Genomic DNA, 27,136 nt, shown 5'->3' on the forward strand with positions numbered 1-27,136 from the left:
GAACTAGAACCCTCACAGTACTGTACAGTATGAGTGATTATACTATAAATGTTGATGAGAACTAGAACCCTCACAGTACTGTACAGTATGAGTGTTATACTATACATGTTGATGAGAACTAGAACCCCCACAGTACTGTACAGTATGAGTATTAAACTATACATGTTGATGAGAACTAGAACCCTCACAGTACTGTACAGTATGAGTGATTATATTATACATGTTGATGAGAACTAGAACCCCCACAGTACTGTACAGTATGAGTGTTATACTATACATGTTGATGAGAACTAGAACCCCCACAGTACTGTACAGTATGAGTATTAAACTATACATGTTGATGAGAACTAGAACCCTCACAGTACTGTACAGTATGAGTGTTATACTATACATGTTGATGAGAACTAGAACCCCCACAGTACTGTACAGTATGAGTGATTATACTATACATGTTGATGAGAACTAGAACCCCCACAGTACTGTACAGTATGAGTGATTATACTACATGTTGATGAGAACTAGAACCCCCACAGTACTGTACAGTATGAGTGTTATACTATACATGTTGATGAGAACTAGAACCCCCACAGTACTGTACAGTATGAGTGTTATACTATACATGTTGATGAGAACTAGAACCCTCACAGTACTGTACAGTATGAGTGATTATACTATAAATGTTGATGAGAACTAGAACCCTCACAGTACTGTACAGTATGAGTGTTATACTATACATGTTGATGAGAACTAGAACCCCCACAGTACTGTACAGTATGAGTATTAAACTATACATGTTGATGAGAACTAGAACCCTCACAGTACTGTACAGTATGAGTGATTATATTATACATGTTGATGAGAACTAGAACCCCCACAGTACTGTACAGTATGAGTGTTATACTATACATGTTGATGAGAACTAGAACCCCCACAGTACTGTACAGTATGAGTATTAAACTATACATGTTGATGAGAACTAGAACCCTCACAGTACTGTACAGTATGAGTGTTATACTATACATGTTGATGAGAACTAGAACCCCCACAGTACTGTACAGTATGAGTGTTATACTATACATGTTGATGAACTAGAACCCTCACAGTACTGTACAGTATGAGTGATTATATTATACATGTTGATGAGAACTAGAACCCCCACAGTACTGTACAGTATGAGTGATTATATTATACATGTTAATGAGAACTAGAACCCCCACAGTACTGTACAGTATGAGTGTTATACTATACATGTGGATGAGAACTAGAACCCTCACAGTACTGTACAGTATGAGTGATTATATTATACATGTTGATGAGAACTAGAACCCCCACAGTACTGTACAGTATGAGTGATTATATTATACATGTTGATGAGAACTAGAACCCCCACAGTACTGTACAGTATGAGTGTTATACTATACATGTTGATGAGAACTAGAACCCTCACAGTACTGTACAGTATGAGTGATTATATTATACATGTTGATGAGAACTAGAACCCCCACAGTACTGTACAGTATGAGTGATTATATTATACATGTTAATGAGAACTAGAACCCCCACAGTACTGTACAGTATGAGTGTTATACTATACATGTGGATGAAATACTAGAACCCCTACAGTACTGTACAGTATGAGTATTAAACTATACATGTTGATGAGAACTAGAACCCTCACAGTACTGTACAGTATGAGTGATTATACTACATGTTGATGAGAACTAGAACCCCCACAGTACTGTACAGTATGAGTGATTATACTATACATGTTGATGAGAACTAGAACCCTTACAGAACTGTACAGTATGAGTGAATATATTATACATGTTGATGAGAACTAGAAACCCCACAGTACTGTACAGTATGAGTGTTATATTATACATGTTGATGAGAACTAGAACCCCCACAGTACTGTACAGTATGAGTGATTATACTATACATGTTGATGAGAACTAGAACCCCCACAGTACTGTACAGTATGAGTGATTATACAATACATGTTGTTGAGAACTAGAACCCCCACAGTACTGTACAGTATGAGTGTTATACTATACATGTTGATGAGAACTAGAACCCTCACAGTACTGTACAGTATGAGTGTTATACAATACATGTTGATGAGATCTAGAACCCCCACAGTACTGTAAACTATACATTAAACTATACATGTTGATGAGAACTAGAACCCTCACAGTACTGTACAGTATGAGTGATTATATTATACATGTTGATGAGAACTAGAACCCCACAGTACTGTACAGTATGAGTGATTATACATGTTGATGAGAACTAGAACCCTCACAGTACTGTACAGTATGAGTGATTATACAATACATGTTGATGAGAACTAGAACCCCCACAGTACTGTACAGTATGAGTGATTACACTCTACATGTTGATGAGAACTAGAACCCTCACAGTACTGTACAGTATGAGTGTTATACAATACATGTTGATGATAACTAGAACCCCCACAGTACTGTACAGTATGAGTGTTATACAATACATGTTGATGAGAACAAGAACCCCCACAGTACTGTACAGTATGAGTGATTATACAATACATGTTGATGAGAACTAGAACCCCCACAGTACTGTACAGTATGAGTGATTATACTATACATGTTGATGAGAACTAGAACCCTCACAGTACTGTACAGTATGAGTGTTATACTATACATGTTGATGAGAACTAGAACCCCCACAGTACTGTACAGTATGAGTGTTATACTCTACATGTTGATGAGAACTAGAACCCTCACAGTACTGTACAGTATGAGTGATTATATTATACCTGTTGATGAGAACTAGAACCCTCACAGTACTGTACAGTATGAGTGATTATATTATACATGTTGATGAGAACTAGAATCCTCACAGTACTGTACAGTATGAGTGTTATACTATACATGTTGATGAGAACTAGAACCCCCACAGTACTGTACAGTATGAGTGTTATACTATACATGTTGATGAGAACTAGAACCCCCACAGTACTGTACAGTATGAGTGATTATACTATACATGTTGATGAGAACTAGAACCCTCACAGTACTGTACAGTATGAGTGATTATATTATACATGTTGATGAGAACTAGAACCCCCACAGTACTGTACAGTATGAGTGATTATACTATACATGTTGATGAGAACTAGAACCCCCACAGTACTGTACAGTATGAGTGATTATACTATACATGTTGATGAGAACTAGAACCCTCACAGTACTGTACAGTATGAGTGATTATACTATTCATGTTGATGAGAACTAGAACCCTCACAGTACTGTACAGTATGAGTGATTATACAATACATGTTGATGAGAACTAGAACCCTCACAGTACTGTACAGTATGAGTGTTATACTATACATGTTGATGAGAACTAGAACCCCCACAGTACTGTACAGTATGAGTGATTATACTATACATGTTGATGAGAACTAGAACCCCCACAGTACTGTACAGTATGAGTGTTATACAATACATGTTGATGAGAACAAGAACCCCCACAGTACTGTACAGTATGAGTGTTATACTATACATGTTGATGAGAACTAGAACCCTCACAGTACCGTACAGTATGAGTGTTATACAATACATGTTGATGAGAACTAGAACCCTCACAGTACTGTACAGTATGAGTGTTATACTATACATGTTGATGAGAACTAGAACCCCCACAGTACTGTACAGTATGAGTGTTATACTATACATGTTGATGAGAACTAGAACCCTCACAGTACTGTACAGTATGAGTGATTATACTACATGTTGATGAGAACTAGATCCCTCACAGTACTGTACAGTATGAGTGATTATACAATACATGTTGATGAGAACTAGAACCCCCACAGTACTGTACAGTATGAGTGATTACACTCTACATGTTGATGAGAACTAGAACCCTCACAGTACTGTACAGTATGAGTGTTATACAATACATGTTGATGATAACTAGAACCCCCACAGTACTGTACAGTATGAGTGTTATACTATACATGTTGATGAGAACTAGAACCCCCGCAGAACTGTACAGTATGAGTGTTATACTCTACATGTTGATGAGAACTAGAATCCTCACAGTACTGTACAGTATGAGTGTTATACTATACATGTTGATGAGAACTAGAACCCTCACAGTACTGTACAGTATGAGTGTTATACTACACATGTTGATGAGAACTAGAACCCTCACAGTACTGTACAGTATGAGTGATTATACTCTACATGTTGATGAGAACTAGAACCCCCACAGTACTGTACAGTATGAGTGATTATACTATACATGTTGATGAGAACTAGAACCCCCACAGTACTGTACAGTATGAGTGATTATACAATACATGTTGATGATAACTAGAACCCTCACAGTACTGTACAGTATGAGTGATTATACTATACATGTTGATGAGAACTAGAACCCCCACAGTACTGTACAGTATGAGTGATTATACTATACATGTTGATGAGAACTAGAACCCCCACAGTACTGTACAGTATGAGTGTTATACAATACATGTTGATGAGAACTAGAACCCCCACAGTACTGTACAGTATGAGTGATTATACATGTTGATGATAACTAGAACCCTCACAGTACTGTACAGTATGAGTGATTATACTATACATGTTGATGTGAACTAGAACCCTCACAGTACTGTACAGTATGAAAGATTATACTATACATGTTGATGAGAACTAGAACCCTCCCAGTACTGTACAGTATGAGTGATTATACTATACATGTTGATGAGAACTAGAACCCTCACAGTACTGTACAGTATGAGTGATTATACTATACATGTTGATGAGAACTAGAACCCTCACAGTACTGTACAGTATGAGGGATTATACTATAAATGTTGATGAGAACTAGAACCCTCACAGTACTGTACAGTATGAGTGATTATACTATACATGTTGATGAGAACTAGAACCCCCACAGTACTGTACAGTATGAGTGTTATACAATACATGTTGATGAGAACTAGAACCCCCACAGTACTGTACAGTATGATTGTTATACAATACATGTTGATGAGAACTAGAACCCCCACAGTACTGTACAGTATGAGTGTTATACTATACATGTTGATGAGAACTAGAACCCTCACAGTACTGTACAGTATGAGTGTTATACTATACATGTTGAGGAGAACTAGAACCCTCACAGTACTGTACAGTATGAGTGATTATACAATACATGTTGATGATAACTAGAACCCTCACAGTACTGTACAGTATGAGTGATTATACTATACATGTTGATGAGAACTAGAACCCCCACAGTACTGTACAGTATGAGTGTGATACAATACATGTTGATGAGAACTAGAACCCCCACAGTACTGTACATTATGAATGATTATACAATGCATGTTGATGAGAACTAGAACCCCCACAGTACTGTACAGTATGAGTGATTATACTATACATGTTGATGAGAACTAGAACCCTCACAGTACTGTACAGTATGAGTGATTTTACAATACATGTTGATGAGAACTAGAACCCCCACAGTACTGCACAGTATGAGTGATTATACTACATGTTGATGAGAACTAGAACCCTCACAGTACTGTACAGTATGAGTGTTATACTATACATGTTGATGAGAACTAGAACCCTCACAGTACTGTACAGTATGAGTGATTATACTATACATGTTGATGAGAACTAGAACCCCCACAGTACTGTACAGTATGAGTGTTATACTATACATGTTGATGAGAACTAGAACCCCCACAGTACTGTACAGTATGAGTGTTATACTATACATGTTGATGAGAACTAGAACCCCCGCAGAACTGTACAGTATGAGTGTTATACTCTACATGTTGATGAGAACTAGAATCCTCACAGTACTGTACAGTATGAGTGTTATACTATACATGTTGATGAGAACTAGAACCCCCACAGTACTGTACAGTATGAGTGTTATACTATACATGTTGATGAGAACTAGAACCCTCACAGTACTGTACAGTATGAGTGTTATACTACACATGTTGATGAGAACTAGAACCCTCACAGTACTGTACAGTATGAGTGATTATACTCTACATGTTGATGAGAACTAGAACCCCCACAGTACTGTACAGTATGAGTGATTATACTATACATGTTGATGAGAACTAGAACCCCCACAGTACTGTACAGTATGAGTGTTATACAATACATGTTGATGAGAACTAGAACCCCCACAGTACTGTACAGTATGATTGTTATACAATACATGTTGATGAGAACTAGAACCCCCACAGTACTGTACAGTATGAGTGATTATACAATACATGTTGATGATAACTAGAACCCTCACAGTACTGTACAGTATGAGTGATTATACTATACATGTTGATGAGAACTAGAACCCCCACAGTACTGTACAGTATGAGTGTGATACAATACATGTTGATGAGAACTAGAACCCCCACAGTACTGTACATTATGAATGATTATACAATGCATGTTGATGAGAACTAGAACCCCCACAGTACTGTACAGTATGAGTGATTATACTATACATGTTGATGAGAACTAGAACCCTCACAGTACTGTACAGTATGAGTGTTATACTATACATGTTGATGAGAACTAGAACCCTCACAGTACTGTACAGTATGAGTGATTATACTATACATGTTGATGAGAACTAGAACCCTCACAGTACCGTACAGTATGAGTGATTATACTACATGTTGATGAGAACTAGAACCCCCACAGTACTGTACAGTATGAGTGATTATACTATACATGTTGATGAGAACTAGAACCCTCACAGTACTGTACAGTATGAGTGATTATACTATACATGTTGATGAGAACTAGAACCCCCACAGTACTGTACAGTATGAGTGATTTTACAATACATGTTGATGAGAACTAGAACCCCCACAGTACTGCACAGTATGAGTGATTATACTACATGTTGATGAGAACTAGAACCCTCACAGTACTGTACAGTATGAGTGTTATACTATACATGTTGATGAGAACTAGAACCCTCACAGTACTGTACAGTATGAGTGTTATACTATACATGTTGATGAGAACTAGAACCCCCACAGTACTGTACAGTATGAGTGATTATACTATACATGTTGATGAGAACTAGAACCCTCACAGTACTGTACAGTATGAGTGATTATACTATACATGTTGATGAGAACTAGAACCCCCACAGTACTGTACAGTATGAGTGATTATACTATACATGTTGATGAGAACTAGAACCCCCACAGTACTGTACAGTATGAGTGATTATACTATACATGTTGATGAGAACTAGAACCCTCACAGTACTGTACAGTATGAGTGATTATACTATACATGTTGATGAGAACTAGAACCCCCACAGTACTGTACAGTATGAGTGATTGTACTACATGTTGATGAGAACTAGAACCCCCACAGTACTGTACAGTATGAGTGATTGTACTACATGTTGATGAGAACTAGAACCCCCACAGTACTGTACAGTATGAGTACTATACTATACATGTTGATGAGAACTAGAACCCCCACAGTACTGTACAGTATGAGTGTTATACTATACATGTTGATGAGAACTAGAACCCCCGCAGAACTGTACAGTATGAGTGTTATACTCTACATGTTGATGAGAACTAGAATCCTCACAGTACTGTACAGTATGAGTGTTATACTATACATGTTGATGAGAACTAGAACCCTCACAGTACTGTACAGTATGAGTGTTATACTACACATGTTGATGAGAACTAGAACCCTCACAGTACTGTACAGTATGAGTGATTATACTCTACATGTTGATGAGAACTAGAACCCCCACAGTACTGTACAGTATGAGTGATTATACTATACATGTTGATGAGAACTAGAACCCCCACAGTACTGTACAGTATGAGTGTTATACAATACATGTTGATGAGAACTAGAACCCCCACAGTACTGTACAGTATGATTGTTATACAATACATGTTGATGAGAACTAGAACCCCCACAGTACTGTACAGTATGAGTGATTATACAATACATGTTGATGATAACTAGAACCCTCACAGTACTGTACAGTATGAGTGATTATACTATACATGTTGATGAGAACTAGAACCCCCACAGTACTGTACAGTATGAGTGATTATATTATACATGTTGATGAGAACTAGAACCCTCACAGTACTGTACAGTATGAGTGATTATACTATACATGTTGATGAGAACTAGAACCCCCACAGTACTGTACAGTATGAGTGATTATACTATACATGTTGATGAGAACTAGAACCCCCACAGTAATGTACAGTATGAGTGTTATACTATACATGTTTATGTTTTTTTTGTAATTATTATTGCAGCCCTGGAATTTCATGAATTTGTTTCTTGTTTAAACTTTTTACTTTTCACAAGTAAATTAGTATATGCAAAGATATCGAAAAAATGAAGGCTATTGAAGCAAATTGCTGCATTTGTGATTCATTCTTGTTACATACAGTTGAAGTCGGAAGTTCACATACACTTAGGTTGGAGTCATTTAAACTCGTTTTTCAACCACTCCACAAATGTCTTGTTAACAAACTATAGTTTTGGTAAGTCGGTTAGGACATCTACTTTGTGCATGACACAAGTAATTTTTTCAACAATTGTTTAAAGACAGATTATTTCACTTATAATTCACTGTATCACAATTCCAGTGGGTCAGAAGTTTACATACACGAAGTTGACTGTGCTTTTAATGTAGTGTCAATTGTATTAAGGTAATGTCACCTGTATAGGTCTAATGTAGTATTACCTTTATTAAATTTATGTATTACCTGTATTAGGTCAATCCTGTATTAGGTTAATATTGTGTCAACTGTATTAAACAGCTTGGAAAATTCAAGAAAATTATGTCATGCCCTTAGAAGCTTCTGATAGGCTAATTGACATAATTTGAGTCAATTGGAGGTGTACCTGTGGATGTATTTCAAGGCCTACCTTCAAACTCAGTGCCTCTTTGCTTGACATCATGGGAAAATCAAAAGAAATCAGCCAAGACGTCCGGAAAAAAATGGTAGATCTCCACAAGTCTGGTTCATCCTTGGGAGCAATTTCCAAACGCCTGAAGATACCATGTTCATCTGTACAAACAATAGTACGCAAGTACTGTATAAACACCATGTGACCACGCAGCCATCATACCGCTTAGGAAGAAGATGTCACGTTCCTGACCTGTTTTCTGTTGTTTTGTATGTGTTTAGTCGGTCAGGGCGTGAGTTGGGGTGGGCATTCTATGTTATGTGTATCTATGTTGGTTAATGGGTTACCTGATATGGTTCTCAATTAGAGGCAGGTGGTTTACGTTTCCTCTGATTGAGAGCCATATTAAGGTAGGTTGTTTCACATTGTTTGTTGTGGGTGGTTGTCTCCTGTGTTTGTATGTTGGTACCACATGGGACTGTATCGTTCGTTCGTTGGTTTTGTAGTCTGTACCTGTTCGTGCGTTCTTCGTTGTATGTAAGTTCTCATGTCCAGGTCTGTCTACGTCGTTTTGTTATTTTGTTAATTATCAAGTGTAGTTCGTTTTTTCGTCTTGTTTAATAAATTTCATTATGTCTAACTACCACGCTGCATATTGGTCATCTGATCCGTCTCGCCTCTCCTCGTCCGAGGAGGAGGAAGAGCTAGACACCCGTTACAGAAGATGCGTTCTGTCTCCTAGAGATGAACGTACTTTGGTGCGAAAAGTGCAAATCAATCCCAGAACAACAGCAAAGGACCCTGTGAAGATGCTGGAGGAAACAGGTACAAAAGTATCTATATCCACAGTAAAACGAGTCCTATATATATCGACATAACCTGAAAGGCTGCTCAGCAAGGAAGAAGCCACTGCTCCAAAACCCCCATTAAAAAAAGCCAGACTAAGGGTTTGCAACTGCACATGGGGACAAAGATCGTACTTTTTTGAGAAATGTCCTCTGGTCTGATGAAACAAAAATAGACCTGTTTGGCCATAATGACCATTGTTATGTTCGGGGGGAAAAAGGGGGAAGCTTGCAAGCCGAAGAACACCATCCCAACCGTGAAGCATGGGGGTGGCAGCATCATGTTGTGGGGGTGCTTTGCTGCAGGAGGGACTGGTGCACTTCTCAAAATAGATGGCATCATGAGGAGTAAAATGATGTGGCTATATTGAAGCAACATCTCAAGACATCAGTCAGGAAGTTAAAGCTTGGTCGCAAATGGGTCTTCCAAATAGACATTGACCCCAAGCATACTTCCAAAGTTTTGGAAAAATGGCTTAAGGACAACAAAGTCAAGGTATTGGAGTGGCCATCACAAAGCCCTGACCTCATTCCTATTGAGAATTTGTGGGCAGAACTGAAAAAGCATGTGCGAGTAAGGAGGCCTACAAACCTGACTCAGTTACACCAGCTCTGTCAGGAGGAATGGGCCAAAATTCACCCAACTTATTGTGGGAAGCTTGTGGAAGGCTACCCGAAACGTTTAACCCAAGTTGAACAATTTAAAGGTAATGCTACCAAATACTAATTGAGTGTATGTAAACTTCTGACCCACTGGGATTGTGATGAAAGAAATAAAAGCTGAAAGAAATAATTCTCTCTACTATTATTCTGACATTTCACATTCGTAAAATAAATTGGTGATCCTATCTGACCTAAGACAGGGAATTGTTACTAGGATTAAACGTCAGGAATTGTGAAAAACTGAGTTTAAATGTATTTGGCGAAGATGTATGTAAACTTCTGACTTCAACTGTATACTTTAGTATAGTCAATAAAGAAAAGGTGTTATTCTTATTCTATAATTGTCACGACTTCCACCGAAGGTGGCTCCTCTCCCTGTTCGGGCGGCGCTCGGCGGTCGTCGTCACCGGTCTACTAGCTGCCACCGATTCCTTTTTCTTTTCTGTTGGTTTTGTCTTGATTGTTTTCACCTGTATCTTATTTGTTGTTAATTAGGGGCTATTTAAACTCCCAGGTCCCGCCTGCTGTTGTGCGGGCTTATCCTTTCTGTCAGTGGTGTATTATTCTTTTACGTGTTGGCTGTCTGTTATTTTCCCTGGTTGAGGGACTATTCTGTTTATTGGTCATTTTGCCTGGTTGTTGGCTGGGCCCAGCTGAAATAAACTTATTCATTGAAAGCACTGCTCTCTGCGCCTGACTCCACACCCACCACTCCTAGCGATCCGTGACAATAATGAAATACTGATTTATGTGAAAAATCATTCAAACGTCAAAGAGAAAGTTCATTGTTTATGTATTGCTCCCTGTTGTTAATGTTTTTTAGGTCAGTGTGTTATGACTGACAATGTATGCTTCCTGAGTGAGAATTGTTGAAAGTGTTGAGGTCGAACAAGCTTATTTTGGGACATGAATGAAGTGGTTTGACTGAATTTTGGAGGTGAGATTGACTGTTTGGCCAAAATGCATGTTGGTAATGCAGACCGTGTGAAGAGTTAAGTGACTTCAGTTTTGACCGATGCTTGTTAGCAATTGAAAAAAACGGTAATGTGCCATGTGGCTCTGTTGTTGTTCTGCTATTGTACACACCTCCGAGCGAGGCAGCAGTCTGCTGGTTTTCAGTTATTAGCTAGCTTTCCATCCAATTAGCAAAAGATTTTCATGTGAATATTCAAAAATATGCGTGAAGAAAATATGCAAATTTTCCCACCAAATGTACATGATGCAGATAAAAATCAGAGCTTGATGACGTAGTGCACACAAAATGTACTTTTTGGGCTTAAGTTTTCACGTACCGAATAAAAATCTGAAGTTCAATGTGTTTCCCATTGCATTTTTAACCATTTTGTCACAAAAACTGTTAAATAGCAAATGTGTCTACTCTGGTCTGGGCACATGCACTCTAGCCAACAGCTAGCAGATACAGTGTGGGTAGGCTAGTCTACAGTCAAACGACCCTCAATATTTATTAGAAAGGAGCATCAAGCTCATCACCGTGTACTTTCACCTCCTTGTGAAGTTTATCATTTTCACATGTAACCTAATAAACTGCATGGTTTCCCGAGTCGTAGTGGGAGGACCACATACCATATCATCGCGTGACTCCAAGTTTACTTCAATATGATGGTTATTAGATCAATATTTGCACATTTTCTTGCATAATAAACTTTACCGACACAAAACGATCACACCATGTTGAACAAACAAACGATCTGTCGACATTTATATAATTGTACCGAAACGTCCTGTTTCCATCATAGTCGTCGTGATTTTCTTTTATAAGGTATGACTTTGCTCGCATAAAAAATGGGGATGGAAATGTGGTTAAAGTGGCACTATAATTGGATCATTCAAATCATCTATAAGTTCTATGTAGTCCATACTCTTGGTTTCCTTAGCTCTAGCTAAATAAATTGTTGACTGTAACATATTTCAAGTTTGATATTTAAAACTTGAGGACACTGAAGCCTTGGGAAACTCCAGTAGAGTATTTAGTATTGTTCTGTACTGAGGTCTTGGGTTCATCTCATCCACATATGACAGGTTTCTGGAGCTAGGATATATTTCACTATACAGCCATATAGTAATACAGCAACACACACACATACAGGCTGAACACCTTCTTCACTCGCTTTGAGGATAATACAGGGCTCTCCTTCTCCGTGGCCAATGTGAGTAAGACATTTAAGCATTTCAACCCTCGCAAGGCTGCCGGCCCAGATGGCATCCCTAGCCGCGTCTTCAGAGCATGCGCAGACCAGCTGGCTGGTGTGTTCACAGATATATTCAATCTCTCCCTATCCTAGTCTGTTGTCCCCACATGCTTCAAGATGGCCACCATTGTCCCTGTACCTAAGAAAGCAACGGTAATTGAACTAAATGACTATCACTCCGTAGCACTCACCTCTCTCATCATGAAGTGCTTTGAGAGACTAGTCAAGGATCATATCACCTCCACCTTACCTGACTCCCTAGACCCACTTCAATTTGCTTACCGCCCCAATAGATCCACAAACGATCCAATCGCCACCACACTGCACACTGCCCTGACCCATCTGGACAAGAGGCATACCTATGTAAGAATGCTGTTCATTGACTTCACTGTTCATTGACTACTAGCTCAGCATTCAACACCATAGTACCTTCCAAACTCGTCATTAAGCTTGAGGCCCTGGGACTCGACCCCACCCTGTGCAACTGGGTCGTGGACTTCCTGACGGGTCGCCCCCAGATTTGTGAAGGTAGGAAACAACACCTATATGCTGATCCTCAACACTGGGGCCCCACAAGGGTGCATGCTAAGCCCCCTCCTGTACTGCCTGTTCCTCCTGTACTCCCTGTTCAACCATGACTGCGTGGCCAAGCACGCCTCCAACTCAATCATCAAGTTTGCAGATGACACAACAGTAGTAGGCTTGATTACCAACAACGATGAGACAGCCTACAGGGAGGAAGTGAGAGCTCTGGGTGTGGTGCCAGTGTGGTGTCACTCAATGTCAACATTTACATTTACGTCATTTAGCAGACGCTCTTATCCAGAGCGACTTACATTTTAACCTTTATTTAACTAGGCAAGTCAGTTAAGAACAAATTCTTATTTTCAATGACAGCCTAGGAACAGTGGGTTAACTGCCTTGTTCAGGGGCAGAACGACAGATTTGTACCTTGTCAGCTCGGGGATTTGAACTTGCAACCTTTCGGTTACTAGCCCAACGCTCTAACCACTAGGCTACCCTGCCGCCCCAGGGTAGCCTAGCTCAACAAAACTATGGAGATGATCGTGGACTTCAGGAAACAGCAGAGGGAGCATACCTCCATCCACATCGATGGGACCGCAGTGGAGAAGGTGGAAAGCTTCAAGTTCCTTGGCGTACATGTCACTGACAAACTGAAATGGTCCATCCACACAGACAGTGTGGTGAAGAAGGCGCAACAGCGCCTCTTCAACCTCAGGAGGCTGAAGAAATTTGGCTTAACATCTAAAACCCTCACAAACGTTTACAGATGCACAATTGAGAGCATCCTGTCGGGCTGTGTCACCGCCTGGTATGGCAACTGCACCGCCCACAACTGCAAAGCTCTCCAGAGGGTGGTGCGGTCTGCCCAACTCATTACCGGGGGCAAACTTTCCACCCTCCTGGACACTTACACCACCCAATGCCATAGGAAGGCCAAAAAGATCATCAAGGACATCAACCACCCAAACCACTGCCTGTTCACCCCACTATCATCCAGAAGGCGAGGTCAGCACAGGTGCGTCAAAGCTGGGACCGAGAGACTGAAAAACAGCTTCTATCTCAAGACCATCAAACTGCTAAATAGCCATCACTAGCACATCAGAGGCGACTACCTATAGATATAGATTAGGAATCACTGGCCACTTTAAGGAAATGGATCACTATCCACTTGAATAATGTTGCGTATCTAGCATTACTCATCTCATATGTATAAACCGCACTCCACAATATTCTACGGTATCTTAGTCACTTCTAAATTGTGTTTACATATTGCATCACCCATTTCATATGTATATACTGTATTTTATTCTAGTCTACACCACTGACTGTTAAACAGCCATCACCAGCACATCAGAGGCTGCTGCCTATAGACATAGATTAGGAATCACTGGCCACTTTAAGGAAATGAAATATTAGTCACTTTAATAATATCTCTGTATCTTGCTTTACTCATCTCATATGTGTAAACTGTACTCTATACTATTCTATGGTATCTTAATTACTTTAATTGTGTGTAAATATTGCATCACCCATCTCATATGTATATACTGTATTCCGTACTATGCCACTGTATCTTAGTCCAATGCTGCTGTGACGTATATGTATATATATTCTTAATTCATTCCTTACTTAGATGTACGTGTATTTTGGGTATATGTTGTGAAACTGTTAGATATTGTTAAATATTAAATATTACTGCACTGTCGGAGCTAGAAGCACAAGCATTTTGCTACACCCGCAGTAACATCTGCTAAACACGTGTATGTGACCAATAACATTTGATTTGATTTGATTTGACACCAGTGGAGGCTGCTGAGGGGAGCATGGCTCGTAATAAAGGCTGAAACGGAGCAAATGGAATGGCATCAAACACATGGAAACCATGTGTTTGACGTATTTGATACCATTCCACTTATTCCACTCCAGTCATTATCATGAGCCCATCCTCCCTAATTAAGGTGCCACCAACCTCCTGTGACACACACACACACCTCAAATGCTCAAGTGTAGCTGCACGTTGTACATTTACCCTGTTTAAAGGTCTCTTATTTCTCCTGTTTTTTTTCTTTCTTTTTTCTTATTAGTTCTACTATTTTAACATTGAATACAGCACTGTTGGATAGGGCTTGCAGGCTAAGCATTTCACTCTACTGGTGCATGTGACAATATAAAACTTGAAACACACACACACACACACACACACACACACACACACACACACACACACACACACACACACACACACACACACACACACACACACACACACACACACACACACACACACACACACACACACGCAGACAGGTCCCTGGGGCTAAGGCGAATATCCCAATACAGCTATACAGCATCAGCATTCCGGAGACTGCCAAAGCTTCTCTCCCCTCTGTGAACCTTGCCTCCAGGGAAGACCTCTCATTCTCACTGACAGGATTCACTTCCTGTGTGTGTGTGAACAAGCAGAGATTTCTATTGTGTGTGTGTGTGTGTGTGTGTGTGTGTGTGTGTGTGTGTGTGTGTGTGTGTGTGTGTGTGTGTGTGTGTGTGTGTGTGTGTGTAAGGTGGATGCAGATGTTTCCGGCCCGAGGTGCAGAGGAAGGAGGTGCAGAGGAGGTGCCCATCCTGTCTCCGTTTGGATCCGAACCGTTATCCCTTTTCCTCAGAATCCCCTTCATCCCCTTTCTCCCTTTCTTTCCCTCACACCCTGGAGAAGCAACCCAGAAAGTGGTAGGGGACCGCAAGGGGTTCCCACAAGCCTAAAAAACATTTGTTGTTTTGCATGTTCAACACCCTCTTGTCTCCAAGTCTGTTATTTATCACTGAGATCATGACTCACAAGCAGAAGCCTTTCTTAAAAGTGACTGAAATTTCCCAACATCCCAGTTGAATTAAAAATAAACTCTTTGTCCATAAACAAAAAGAAACAGAGGATTTAGTTGTGTATTTCCAGTCTGTGTAGTCCTAATCCAATAGGAGACTGTGTGGGTCAAGGTCAATCAGCAGAAGAAGCAGCCGGACTCCTCGGTTTGTAATGAATTCAAAGAGGAGGACATTTCAACAAGCTCCATGTTTGTTTTTGCTGGCACCGAGTTCTGCATAGCAATAGTGCTTAGTTGCAGTTCTGATGAATGTTTGAAGATTCCCACACATTTGCATTCCTGAATATCATAAGACAAATCTGCTAACATTCAACTGACACATTGGGAACACTTTCCCAGTATGAACAAGGACTAGGGACTGGGGAGAGACGGAGGGACAGACGAGGGAAAAGAAAGGATGGATAGATTGTGGATTTAACTAGCAAGAGACAGACTACGAGCAAAGAAATACTGAAAATAAATAAGTAGGAGGAAGAACATGTAAAGACAGGTCAGGGAGAAGGAGAGAAAAAAGGAGGAAGGAGGAGAGAGAGAATGAGAGGGAGAGAGAGAGGGAAACGAGAGAGACAGATAGAATGAGAGGGAGAGAGAGAGAGGGAAAAGAGTGGACAGAGAGAGAAAAAGAGAGCGAGAGAGAGAGAGAGAAAGCGAGACAGAAAGACAGAGAGAGAGAGAAAGAAAAGGGGAATGAGGGAAAGTATGAGGTAGAGAAACAGAGAAGACAGTCATTAAATAGATTAAATAGAGAAAAAGAGAGAGGATTGACAACAGGAACTCACTCACCAAGTATGAGAAGACCTCTTTGGACACCCCCATTGCATTCTGGTTCACGGTAACTCTGACGACATAATTTGTGGGATCAAAGGTCTGCCCAGTAACACACACCAGCCTGTAGATGGAACACAACATTGTGATGACAGTGAACACGCTCAATAGGAACCATCATTAACAATCATCACAAACTCCACTGGAACATCACAGCCTGTTGGCAACTGCCTTTAAGGATGTTTCTGTGTCAACTGTGTGGATCATGTTTTTTTTTTCTTTGTCAAGAGTTTCAGGGGCATCATGAAGCACAAAAATCTGATACGACAGAAAGTGCAGATGGCTGGGGGGTGGTGCGTAAGTTCGAAAATGTTTGCATTTTTCCAACACTTGAAACACATTTTTCCTGCAATCTAGACACATAATCATTATGCTTAATTCTATGTAAAAAATATGTAATTTCTTTCTGCATATCTAAGCATACCTTTTGGGCTGTCTGTATCCTCCTGTGGTCATAAAAAAAAAAAATGCTTCTTTGCATCTCTAACATCTGGGTAAAAGACTGAAAGGAATATGTCTTATTCAGTACATTTAGTAATTACTTACTAATTTCGAAGCAGGACAAATCTGAGGGGGTACATGCCCCTGTGCCCCCTCTGATGTGTTTCACAACTTTTATAACAAAGCTAAATAGACAATAAAATAGAAATCCTTAGAGGTTTTGTAATAATGTCTATGCTCAGTACTGTACAGTGTTGACGAAACCCAGTGGAGTAATAATGTCTATGCTCAGTACTGTACAGTGTTGACGAAACCCAGTGGAGTAATAATGTCTATGCTCAGTACTGTACAGTGTTGACGAAACCCAGTGGAGTAATAATGTCTATGCTCAGTACTGTACACTGTTGGCTAAACCCAGTGGAGTAATAATGTCTATGCTCAGTACTGTACACTGTTGGCTAAACCCAGTGGAGTAATAATGTCTATGCTCAGTACTGTACACTGTTGGCTAAACCCAGTGGAGTAATAATGTCTATGCTCAGTACTGTACACTGTTGGCTAAACCCAGTGGAGTAATAATGTCTATGCTCAGTACTGTACAGTGTTGACTAAACCCAGTGGAGTAATAATGTCTATGCTCAGTACTGTACAGTGTTGACTAAACCCAGTGGAGTAATAATGTCTATGCTCAGTACTGTACAGTGTTGACTAAACCCAGTGGAGTAATAATGTCTATGCTCAGTACTGTACAGTGTTGATGAAACCCAGTGGAGTAATAATGGCTATGCTCAGTACTGTACACTGTTGGCTAAACCCAGTGGAGTAATAATGTCTATGCTCAGTACTGTACACTGTTGGCTAAACCCAGTGGAGTAATAATGTCTATGCTCAGTACTGTACAGTGTTGGCTAAACCCAGTGGAGTAATAATGTCTATGCTCAGTACTGTACAGTGTTGGCTAAACCCAGTGGAGTAATAATGTCTATGCTCAGTACTGTACAGTGTTGACTAAACCCAGTGGAGTAATAATGTCTATGTTCAGTACTGTACAGTGTTGACTAAACCCAGTGGAGTAATAATGTCTATGCTCCGTACTGTACAGTGTTGAGTAAACCCAGTGGAGTAATAATGTCTATGCTCAGTACTGTACAGTGTTGACTAAACCCAGTGGAGTAATAATGTCTATGCTCAGTACTGTACAGTGTTGACTAAACCCAGTGGAGTAATAATGTCTATGCTCAGTACTGTACAGTGTTGGCTAAACCCAGTGGAGTAATAATGTCTATGCTCAGTACTGTACAGTGTTGACGAAACCCAGTGGAGTAATAATGTCTATGCTCAGTACTGTACAGTGTTGACTAAACCCAGTGGAGTAATAATGTCTATGCTCAGTACTGTACAGTGTTGACTAAACCCAGTGGAGTAATAATGTCTATGCTCAGTACTGTACAGTGTTGGCTAAACCCAGTGGAGTAATAATGTCTATGCTCAGTACTGTACAGTGTTGACTAAACCCAGTGGAGTAATAATGTCTATGCTCAGTACTGTACAGTGTTGGCTAAACCCAGTGGAGTAATAATGTCTATGCTCAGTACTGTACAGTGTTGGCTAAACCCAGTGGAGTAATAATGTCTATGCTCAGTACTGTACAGTGTTGACTAAACCCAGTGGAGTAATAATTTCTATGCTCAGTACTGTACAGTGTTGGCTAAACCCAGTGGAGTAATAATGTCTATGCTCAGTACTGTACACTGTTGGCCAGTGTACAGAAGTCCCCCTCCCAGTGGAGGGGGACTTCAAAGCCTGCTGTTCCAGATGCAGTTAACCACAGAGGGGATCAACGAGCTGACTGGATGTTTGTTTTATCACCTCATAGCTGTAATTAAGCCTCATGTCATCATACAGTATTGGGACCAGAGGGAAGCAGTAGGATTAATCACACAGTGATGGCGCAACAGAGAACATTTTGGAAGGCCTGTATGTGCTGTGTCTCTATGTGCTTTGGCCCTGCCAGTCAGAGGAGTTGGCTAAAGCAGACAGTACAGATCTGGGACCAGGCTATGATCTAATGACTCCCCACAGAAATAAACAAAGGGGGAATCATGACCCCCCCCCCTACCTCAATCCCACATGGCTCAAAGCCCATATCTCCACTATCCTCTAGTTGGGCACGTGTGGGCAGTTTATTTAGTCAGGTGGCAGGTCCTATAGTGCTCCTGGTTACCTGGCAACCCAAACAGGGGTCTAGTCGCTGACTAACAGGAGGCTAAATCCTCTGATGAGGGTCTAAACCTTTTATAAATGTGAGGCAGGTACCACAGAGAAGGGGCAGAACCAGAAATGGGGCCAGGCACAAGGCTGGGTATGGCACGGTATGGCTGTGTATGGCTGGGTATGGCTGGGTTGGGCTGAAGGACTGGTTCTGATGAGGATCCCTGAGCTCATAAAGATGGATCAAGTAGATAAATATGAAATCTAGCTAATGAAGTCCATCCAAGTCTGTATTATTACAGTAGATACTGTAGCTGTGTCAAAGGTGACTGGTGTTGTTGATGCAGTCTAATCCCGTGCAGAGCCCACCCTGTCTCTGTAAAACCAGCCACCAAGCCAGGCAGTAAGGCAGTAAGACAGCCAGCCAGTAAGGCAGCCAGGCTGTAAGGCACAGCACTGACTGACCCTCGTACTACATTCCTTCACCGCCAAGAAAGGAAATATTTTAGCTTTCAGTGGGGGATGTTTTGACTCCATGGGCAATGTCTCTGGATATTTACCCAGAGAGGAGGACCAGGATAATCAGCAACTGAGCCTGAGGAAGGCGGTGTGTGTGTGCGTGTGTGCGTGCGTGCGAGCGAGCGAGAGAGAGAGAGGAGCCAACCAGGATGCAAAAGAGACATGAAAGAGTGATGAAGGATTGGGTAGGAAGTAGGCAGCTTGAACTGCTGGAACTTCTACTCTTAAACCAAGAGACGTGTCCAGAGTGGGTCATGTAAATGTACTACACTTAATGAGGTGCCCCTACCTAACCCATATTATTAATGAACACGTTCTGACTTTAACTCTCTCTCTCCAGAGCAGCACAAGTCCCTCTGGCTCACAGCTCTGACCCCTTGACCTCTCAGCACACGAACGGACATCTGTCTCAACAGCCATGGCCGCAGCGAGGTCACCAATGTCGGTGTGTGTGTCTATTCAGTGCGTGAATCTGCTGTCAGACACACTGACATGTTTTGATTTGTCAGCACCGCTCCCTCCAAGGAGGAAACATTTAGCAGTCATAACAACCAGCTCAGCGAATCAATGAAGGACGAGCAAGTAGGGTGAGGTCATACTGGGTGTGAAATCTGATTAGCTGGGTTTGGAGCGATCTGGAGCGTGTGTGTGTTTGGGAGAGTGTGTGAGACGTGTGTAGTAATAATAATAATAATAATTCATAACACAGAACACAGACAACAATCAAAGCTATATACAGTGTCGTCAGATCCGGATGACAGTATAACTGAATTAACAGAGGTTATTTTCTGAACAGCTGAGTCTTTAGCTGTTCCTTAAACGAGGGCAGAAACTCTGCAGCCCTGACAGTGACTGGAAGTGCGTTCCACAGACGAGGAGACACACAACTGAAAGCCCTGCCACCCATAGTTTTTAGTCTGCTGTGGGGCTGCTTAAAAGGAGATGGACCTGGAGGAGTGAAGGGTGCGTGTGGGGCAGGAGGGTAGCATGAGGTCAGACAGGTACTTGGGTCCAGAGTTGTGAATAGCTTGGTAGGTATGATCCAGGATTTTAAAGTCAATGCGTGAGCTCATGGGGCGCCAGTGGAGGCTGAACAGCGCTGGTGTGATGTGCTCACGGGGGAGGTGTGGGTGAGGACACATGCAGCACAGTTCTGGACATATTGTAGCCTGTTTAGACGCCTAGCAGATGTGCCAACAAAAAGGGCATTACAATAGTCCAGACAGGATGAGATAAAGGTGTGGATGAGTCACTCAGCTGCAGGCTGTGACAGCATAAGTCTTAACCTGGCAATGTTCTGTAGATGGAAAAATTGGTCACACTTTTGATTTGGGCCTCAAACAAGAGCTTGAGTAGTGACAGCCAGGTAAGACCTGCGGGTTACCCCAACACTGGTCTGTATTCTAATACAGCCTGATTGGCTCCAGTGGAGAGGGACCAGATAAACATTTCCATCCATGGAACATTATGGAAATTGGTATGGAAGTTTTTATGTGGTTCTAGAGTTACGGTGTTTCCATGGAATACTATGTGCAGGGTTTAACCCAGGGTTCTGCTGTTTCCTTGGTGATAATGTTGTGGTCTTGAATTATCTCCTTTATGTGAATGGAACGGTTTAAAGCGAATAGTAGTGTTCTATAAAGGCGTTCTATATTTAAGCAATAAGGCACGAGGGGGTGTGGTATATGGCCAATATACCACGGCCTTGGGCTGTTCTTAGGCACGACGCATTGCAGAGCTCCTAGACACAGCCCTTAGCCGTGGTATGTTGGCCATATACCACACCCCCTCGTGCTTTGTTGCTATTATAAACTAGTTACCAACGTAATTAGAGCAGTAAAAATAAATGTTTTGTCATACCCGTGGTGTACGGTCTGATATACCACGGCTGTCAGCTAATCAGCATTCAGTGCTCGAACCACCCAGTTTATAATATGATTCAAAACAATTAACAACATTTTTTGTTTGTGAACTTCTGACACTTGTGCACAAAGTCACTGAATGACTGAATAAATGAATGCATGTATCAACCAATTAATGAATGAATCGATCAATCAATCATAAGAAATGTACTTACTGTACAGAGACAGTGTATTGGTAAGGCAGGATTTTACATGGAACCATCCCGATGGAGACCTTCACCACGTCAGCCCTGCGGCCCATGTTCCTGCCTTGCACCGTGAGCAGGGTGCCCCCCTCCAACGGTCCACTCAGGGGGGAGATCTGTGGGGAAAGAGAGAAGGAAAGAGGGATAAGTGCCTGCATATATTCCTCTTGAGCTCAAGATTCAGATATAATTGAGAGAGACACATTCCCTCCACTCAGTTTGGGGTCAGGTTTTATATAGAGGGCTCTTCAGTCAGTACCTCTCTGAGCTACAGGCCTGTATCTGTATGTGTACTCTGAAACCTGAGTAGTTCTTCCAGGACTCAAGTGAGACTGAGAGCGAGAGAGCTACAGTATATAGAGAGTCAGAGAGGAGTGGTACATCGTCAAGGCGAAGGTAGCCTAGTGGTTAAGAGCGTTGGGCGAGTAATCGAAAGGTTCGAATCCCTGAGCAGACTCTGTAATAAATCTGTCGATGTCCCCTTGAACAAGGCATTTAACCATAACTGCTCCTGTAAATTGTTCTGTATAAGAGCATCTGCTAAATTACTAAAATGTAAAGTGAGAGATTAATAAGCAGGAAAGACGGAGAGGTAGATGGAAGGGAGTGGGAGTGGTACAGATATTGAGCTGTTAGAGTGAATAGGGTGAAGAGAGAGATCAACAGGGGAGAATATGAAGACGGGGAAGAGAGATCAACAGGGGAGAATATGAAGACGGGGAAGAGAGATCAACAGGGGAGAATATGAAGACGGGGAAGAGAGATCAACAGGGGAGAATATGAAGACGGGGAAGAGAGATCAACAGGGGAGAATATGAAGACGGAGAAGAGAGATCAACAGGGGAGAATATGAAGACGGGGAAGAGAGATCAACAGGGGAGAATATGAAGACGGGGAAGAGAGATCAACAGGGGAGAATATGAAGACGGGGAAGAGAGATCAACAGGGGAGAATATGAAGACGGGGAAGAGAGATCAACAGGGGAGAATATGAAGACGGGGAAGAGAGAGATCAACAGGGGAGAATATGAAGACGGGGAAGAGAGATCAACAGGGGAGAATATGAAGATGGGGAAGAGAGAGATTAACAGGGGAGAATATGAAGACGGGGAAGAGAGAGATCAACAGGAGAGAATATGAAGACGGGGAAGAGAGAGATCAACAGGAGAGAATATGAAGATGGGGAAGAGAGAGATCAACAGGGGAGAATATGAAGACGGGGAAGAGAGAGATTAACAGGGGAGAACATGAAGACGGGGAAGAGAGAGATCAACAGGGGAGAATATGAAGACGGGGAAGAGAGATCAACAGGGTAGAATATGAAGATGGTGAAGAGAGAGATCAACAGGGGAGGATATGAAGACGGGGAAGAGAGAGATTAACAGGGGAGAACATGAAGACGGGGAAGAGAGGGTAGTGAGGGTGAGAGATAGAGCAAATCTACAGCGAGGGAGCCAGCCTATACTCCCATTCTTCCAGTAGCCTATTGTCCCTACAGTATTTGAAATTCCTTTGTCATATTATGATCAGAAGCATGCTCTCACACATCAATTCAACCTTGACCTTGCTTCTCCCAGCGTTCCTCTAAGGAGCCATGAAGAGAGAATATTTATCCAATCACCACGGAAACACAACCACCGAGATAGCTATCTCTGACTCCCAGGCAAAAGCAATCTACCATCAACTCCCAGTGTAGCGTAGCTAGCTAGTTTAGAAAATCCTACCATGGAGACACAGGGAGGTTGCTCCTATGGGCTGATCTGAGGTCAGCTTTGTTTCCCCCCCACTCATGTTCAAGATTAGACTTGGGGGTGGAAAAACTGGTCATAGTGTCTAAGGGCAACCTCTAGAGGCTCCAGGGGTTCCTGTAATCTTGGCATCATGCCTCGCAGAGTGACCATTTCCCTGTCTGTCCCGAGGTCGCTGTGACCCCTCCGTGAGTTATTAGCCTGGCTCGAGCTAGCTGCAGATCTATCACACATAAAAACAGTGCTTCCACTTGATCTGGGTGAGAGGGGAGGGGGTGGGTCTACATTAAGAAAAGTATCCATAAGTATTCATGTGATTGACAGCTGAGATACACAAACATTGTGCTTCCAAGCTAAAGTGAGAAATGAGGACATAGTGTGTAAGTTACACTTATATTACCATGTAAAAGCAAACAGTTATACATTCACCAAGAACCCAGATCCGCAGCCAACGTGAGTAAAACATTTAAAAGTGTTAACCATCGCAAGGCTGCCGGCCCAGATGGCATCCCTAGCCGCGTCCTCAGAGCATGCGCAGACCAGCTAAATGGTGTGTTTACGGACATATTCAATCAATCCCTATCCCAGTCTGCTGTTCCCACATGCTTCAAGAGGGCCACCATTGTTCCTGTTCCCAAGAAAGCTAAGGTAACTGAGCTAAACGACTATCGCCCCGTAGCACTCACTTCCGTAATCATGAAGTGCTTTGAGAGACAAGTCAAGGATCATATCACCTCCACCCTACCTGACACCCTAGACCCACTCCAATTTTCTTACCGCCCCAATAGGTCCACAGACGACGCAATCGCAATCACACTGCACACTGACCTAACCCATCTGGACAAGAGGCATACCTATGTAAGAATGCTGTTCATCGACTACAGCTAAGCATTCAACACCATAGTACCTTCCAAACTCGTCATTAAGCATGAGATCTTGGAACTCGACCCCACCCTGTGCAACTGCGTCCTGGACTTTCTGACAGGCCGTCCCCAGGTGGTGAGGGTAGGAAACAACATCTCCACACCGCTGATCCTCAACACTGGGGCCCCACAAGGGTATGTTCTCAGCCCTCTCCTGTACTCCCTGTTCACCCATGACTGCGTGGCCATGCACACCTCCAACTCAATCATCAAGTTTGCAGACGGCTTGATTACCAACAACAACGAGACGGCCTACAGGGAGGAGGTGAGGGACCTCGGAGTGTGGTGTCAGGAAAATAACCTCACACTCAAAGTCAACAAAACAAAGGAGATGATCGTGGACTTCAGGGAACAGCAGAGGGAGCAGCCCCCTATCCACATTGACGGGACAGTAGTGGAGAAGGTGGAAAGCTTCAAGTTCCTCTGCGTACACATCACGGACAAACTGAAATGGTCCACCCACACAGACAACGTGGTGAAGAAGGCGCAACAGCGCCTCTTCAACTTCAGGAGGCTGAAGAAATTTGGCTTCTCACCAAAAACACTAACAAACTTTTACAGATGCACAATCGAGAGCATCCTGTCGGGCTGTATCACCACCTGGTATGGCAACTGCTCTGCCCACAACCGTAAGGCTCTCCAGAGGGTAGTGAGGTCTGTACAACGCATCACCGGGGGCAAACTACCTGTCCTCCAGGACACCTACACCACCCGATGTCACAGGAAGGCCAAAAAGATCATCAAGGACAACAACCACCCGAGCCACTGCCTGTTCACCCCGCTATCATCCAGAAGGCGAGGTCAGTACAGGTGCATCAAAGCTGGGAACGAGAGACTGAAAAACAGCTTCTATCTCAAGGCCATCAGACTGTTAAACAGCTAACACTAACATTGAGTGGCTGCTGCCAACATACTGACTCAACTCCAGCCACTTTAATAATGGGAATTGGATATAATAAATGTATCACTAGTCACTTTAAACAATGCCACTTTATATAATGTTTACATACCCTACATTACTCATCTCATATGTATATACTGTACTCTATACCATCTACTGCATCTTGCCTATGCCGTTCGGCCATCGCTCATCCATATATTTATATGTACATATTCTTATTCATTCCTTTCCTGTGTGTATAAGGTAGTTGTGAAATTATTAGATTTCTTGTTAGATAATACTGCATGGTCGAAACTAGAAGCACAAGCATTTCGCTACACTCTGCTAACCATGTGTATGTGACCAATACAATTTGATTTGATTTGATTTGTATAAGACCAACAGGGTGATTGGTGCAAGTGTTTGGTTATACAAAGCGTTTGACCTTCAACTAGCTTATCCCAAAATGAGTCACATTTTTAAGCCTTTAGATTAAATTGTGACACACACATACACACACATGCACACACCTCCAAGCTCTCTTTGGTAGGTACAGTAATTATCACCATGTATCTGGGACATCTCTCTCTCTCTCTGGTGTTAACATGTCTGGTGTTATCATGTCTGGTGTTAGCGATAGCGTTAGCTGCCATGCTGCTCATTTGCACCCCTCACTCCTCTGTGAATGAGTCAAGCTGAGGGGAGCAAAGTACAGTACAATAACATCAGGAGATTTCCTGATCTCAAAATGCCTTCAACAATAAAGGATCTCTAAAGACCTCTACAATGCTCCAGATAATCTTGACAGGAATTTATGAATTGGTTGGGCTCTTATGAAGATACACTGATCATTTGGATAAAGATCCTTCAAGGATCCTGCCTCCAGATTTCTATCATGGTCAGGTGTTCAGATCATACCGTAAACATCAACATTATTGATTCAAACCCACTGTATGAGACCATACTGTATACTGTGTTGCAGTCCATCTTAACTACTCCTCGCAGACAACTGCCTTTATTACCTGCAGTATTACAAACATAGAACACATTACTGTATTTTACTGGCTTGTCTATCCACATAACATATACTTCATATTACTGTTTATGCTCAAAGAATATGCTAGAATGACTGATTTCCCAACTGTAAGCTGACTAAATAAAAATGTGGGGCAAGAAAGGAAAACATTACAGCAGCAGCCCATAGAATCTTTAGACATAGTCACTATGGTGGACAGAGTAACAGTAAACCATGGGTGATACTGTGGTAGAACAGATACTCCCCCATAAGACTGAGAACTCTGACTGTAACTCTAACTAACTCCTGGTGAGACTGTCTGGGAAAACATGGCTGCCAAAGCATTGCATCACACTCCCAGTCTCCCACAACCACAGCCCCAGTTTACTGCCTTACAACCGCCTCCC

General features: G+C 41.9%; 1 protein-coding gene across 1 annotated transcript in view; it reads right to left on the minus strand.

Moving 5' to 3' along the window:
• Positions 1–27,136, minus strand: part of LOC120061347 (plexin-D1-like) — a 123,373-nt gene that overhangs the window by 47,975 nt on the left and 48,262 nt on the right. Inside the window, exons 13-14 of the mRNA XM_039011095.1 lie at positions 22,135–22,280; positions 16,845–16,950 (exon numbers count right to left, since the gene is read on the minus strand). Of these exons, the coding sequence (XP_038867023.1) occupies positions 16,845–16,950; positions 22,135–22,280 (252 nt within the window). The remainder of the gene's footprint in view (positions 1–16,844; positions 16,951–22,134; positions 22,281–27,136) is intronic.

This window comes from Salvelinus namaycush, chromosome 16, assembly GCF_016432855.1.
Source record: "Salvelinus namaycush isolate Seneca chromosome 16, SaNama_1.0, whole genome shotgun sequence".
NCBI lineage: Eukaryota > Metazoa > Chordata > Actinopteri > Salmoniformes > Salmonidae > Salvelinus > Salvelinus namaycush.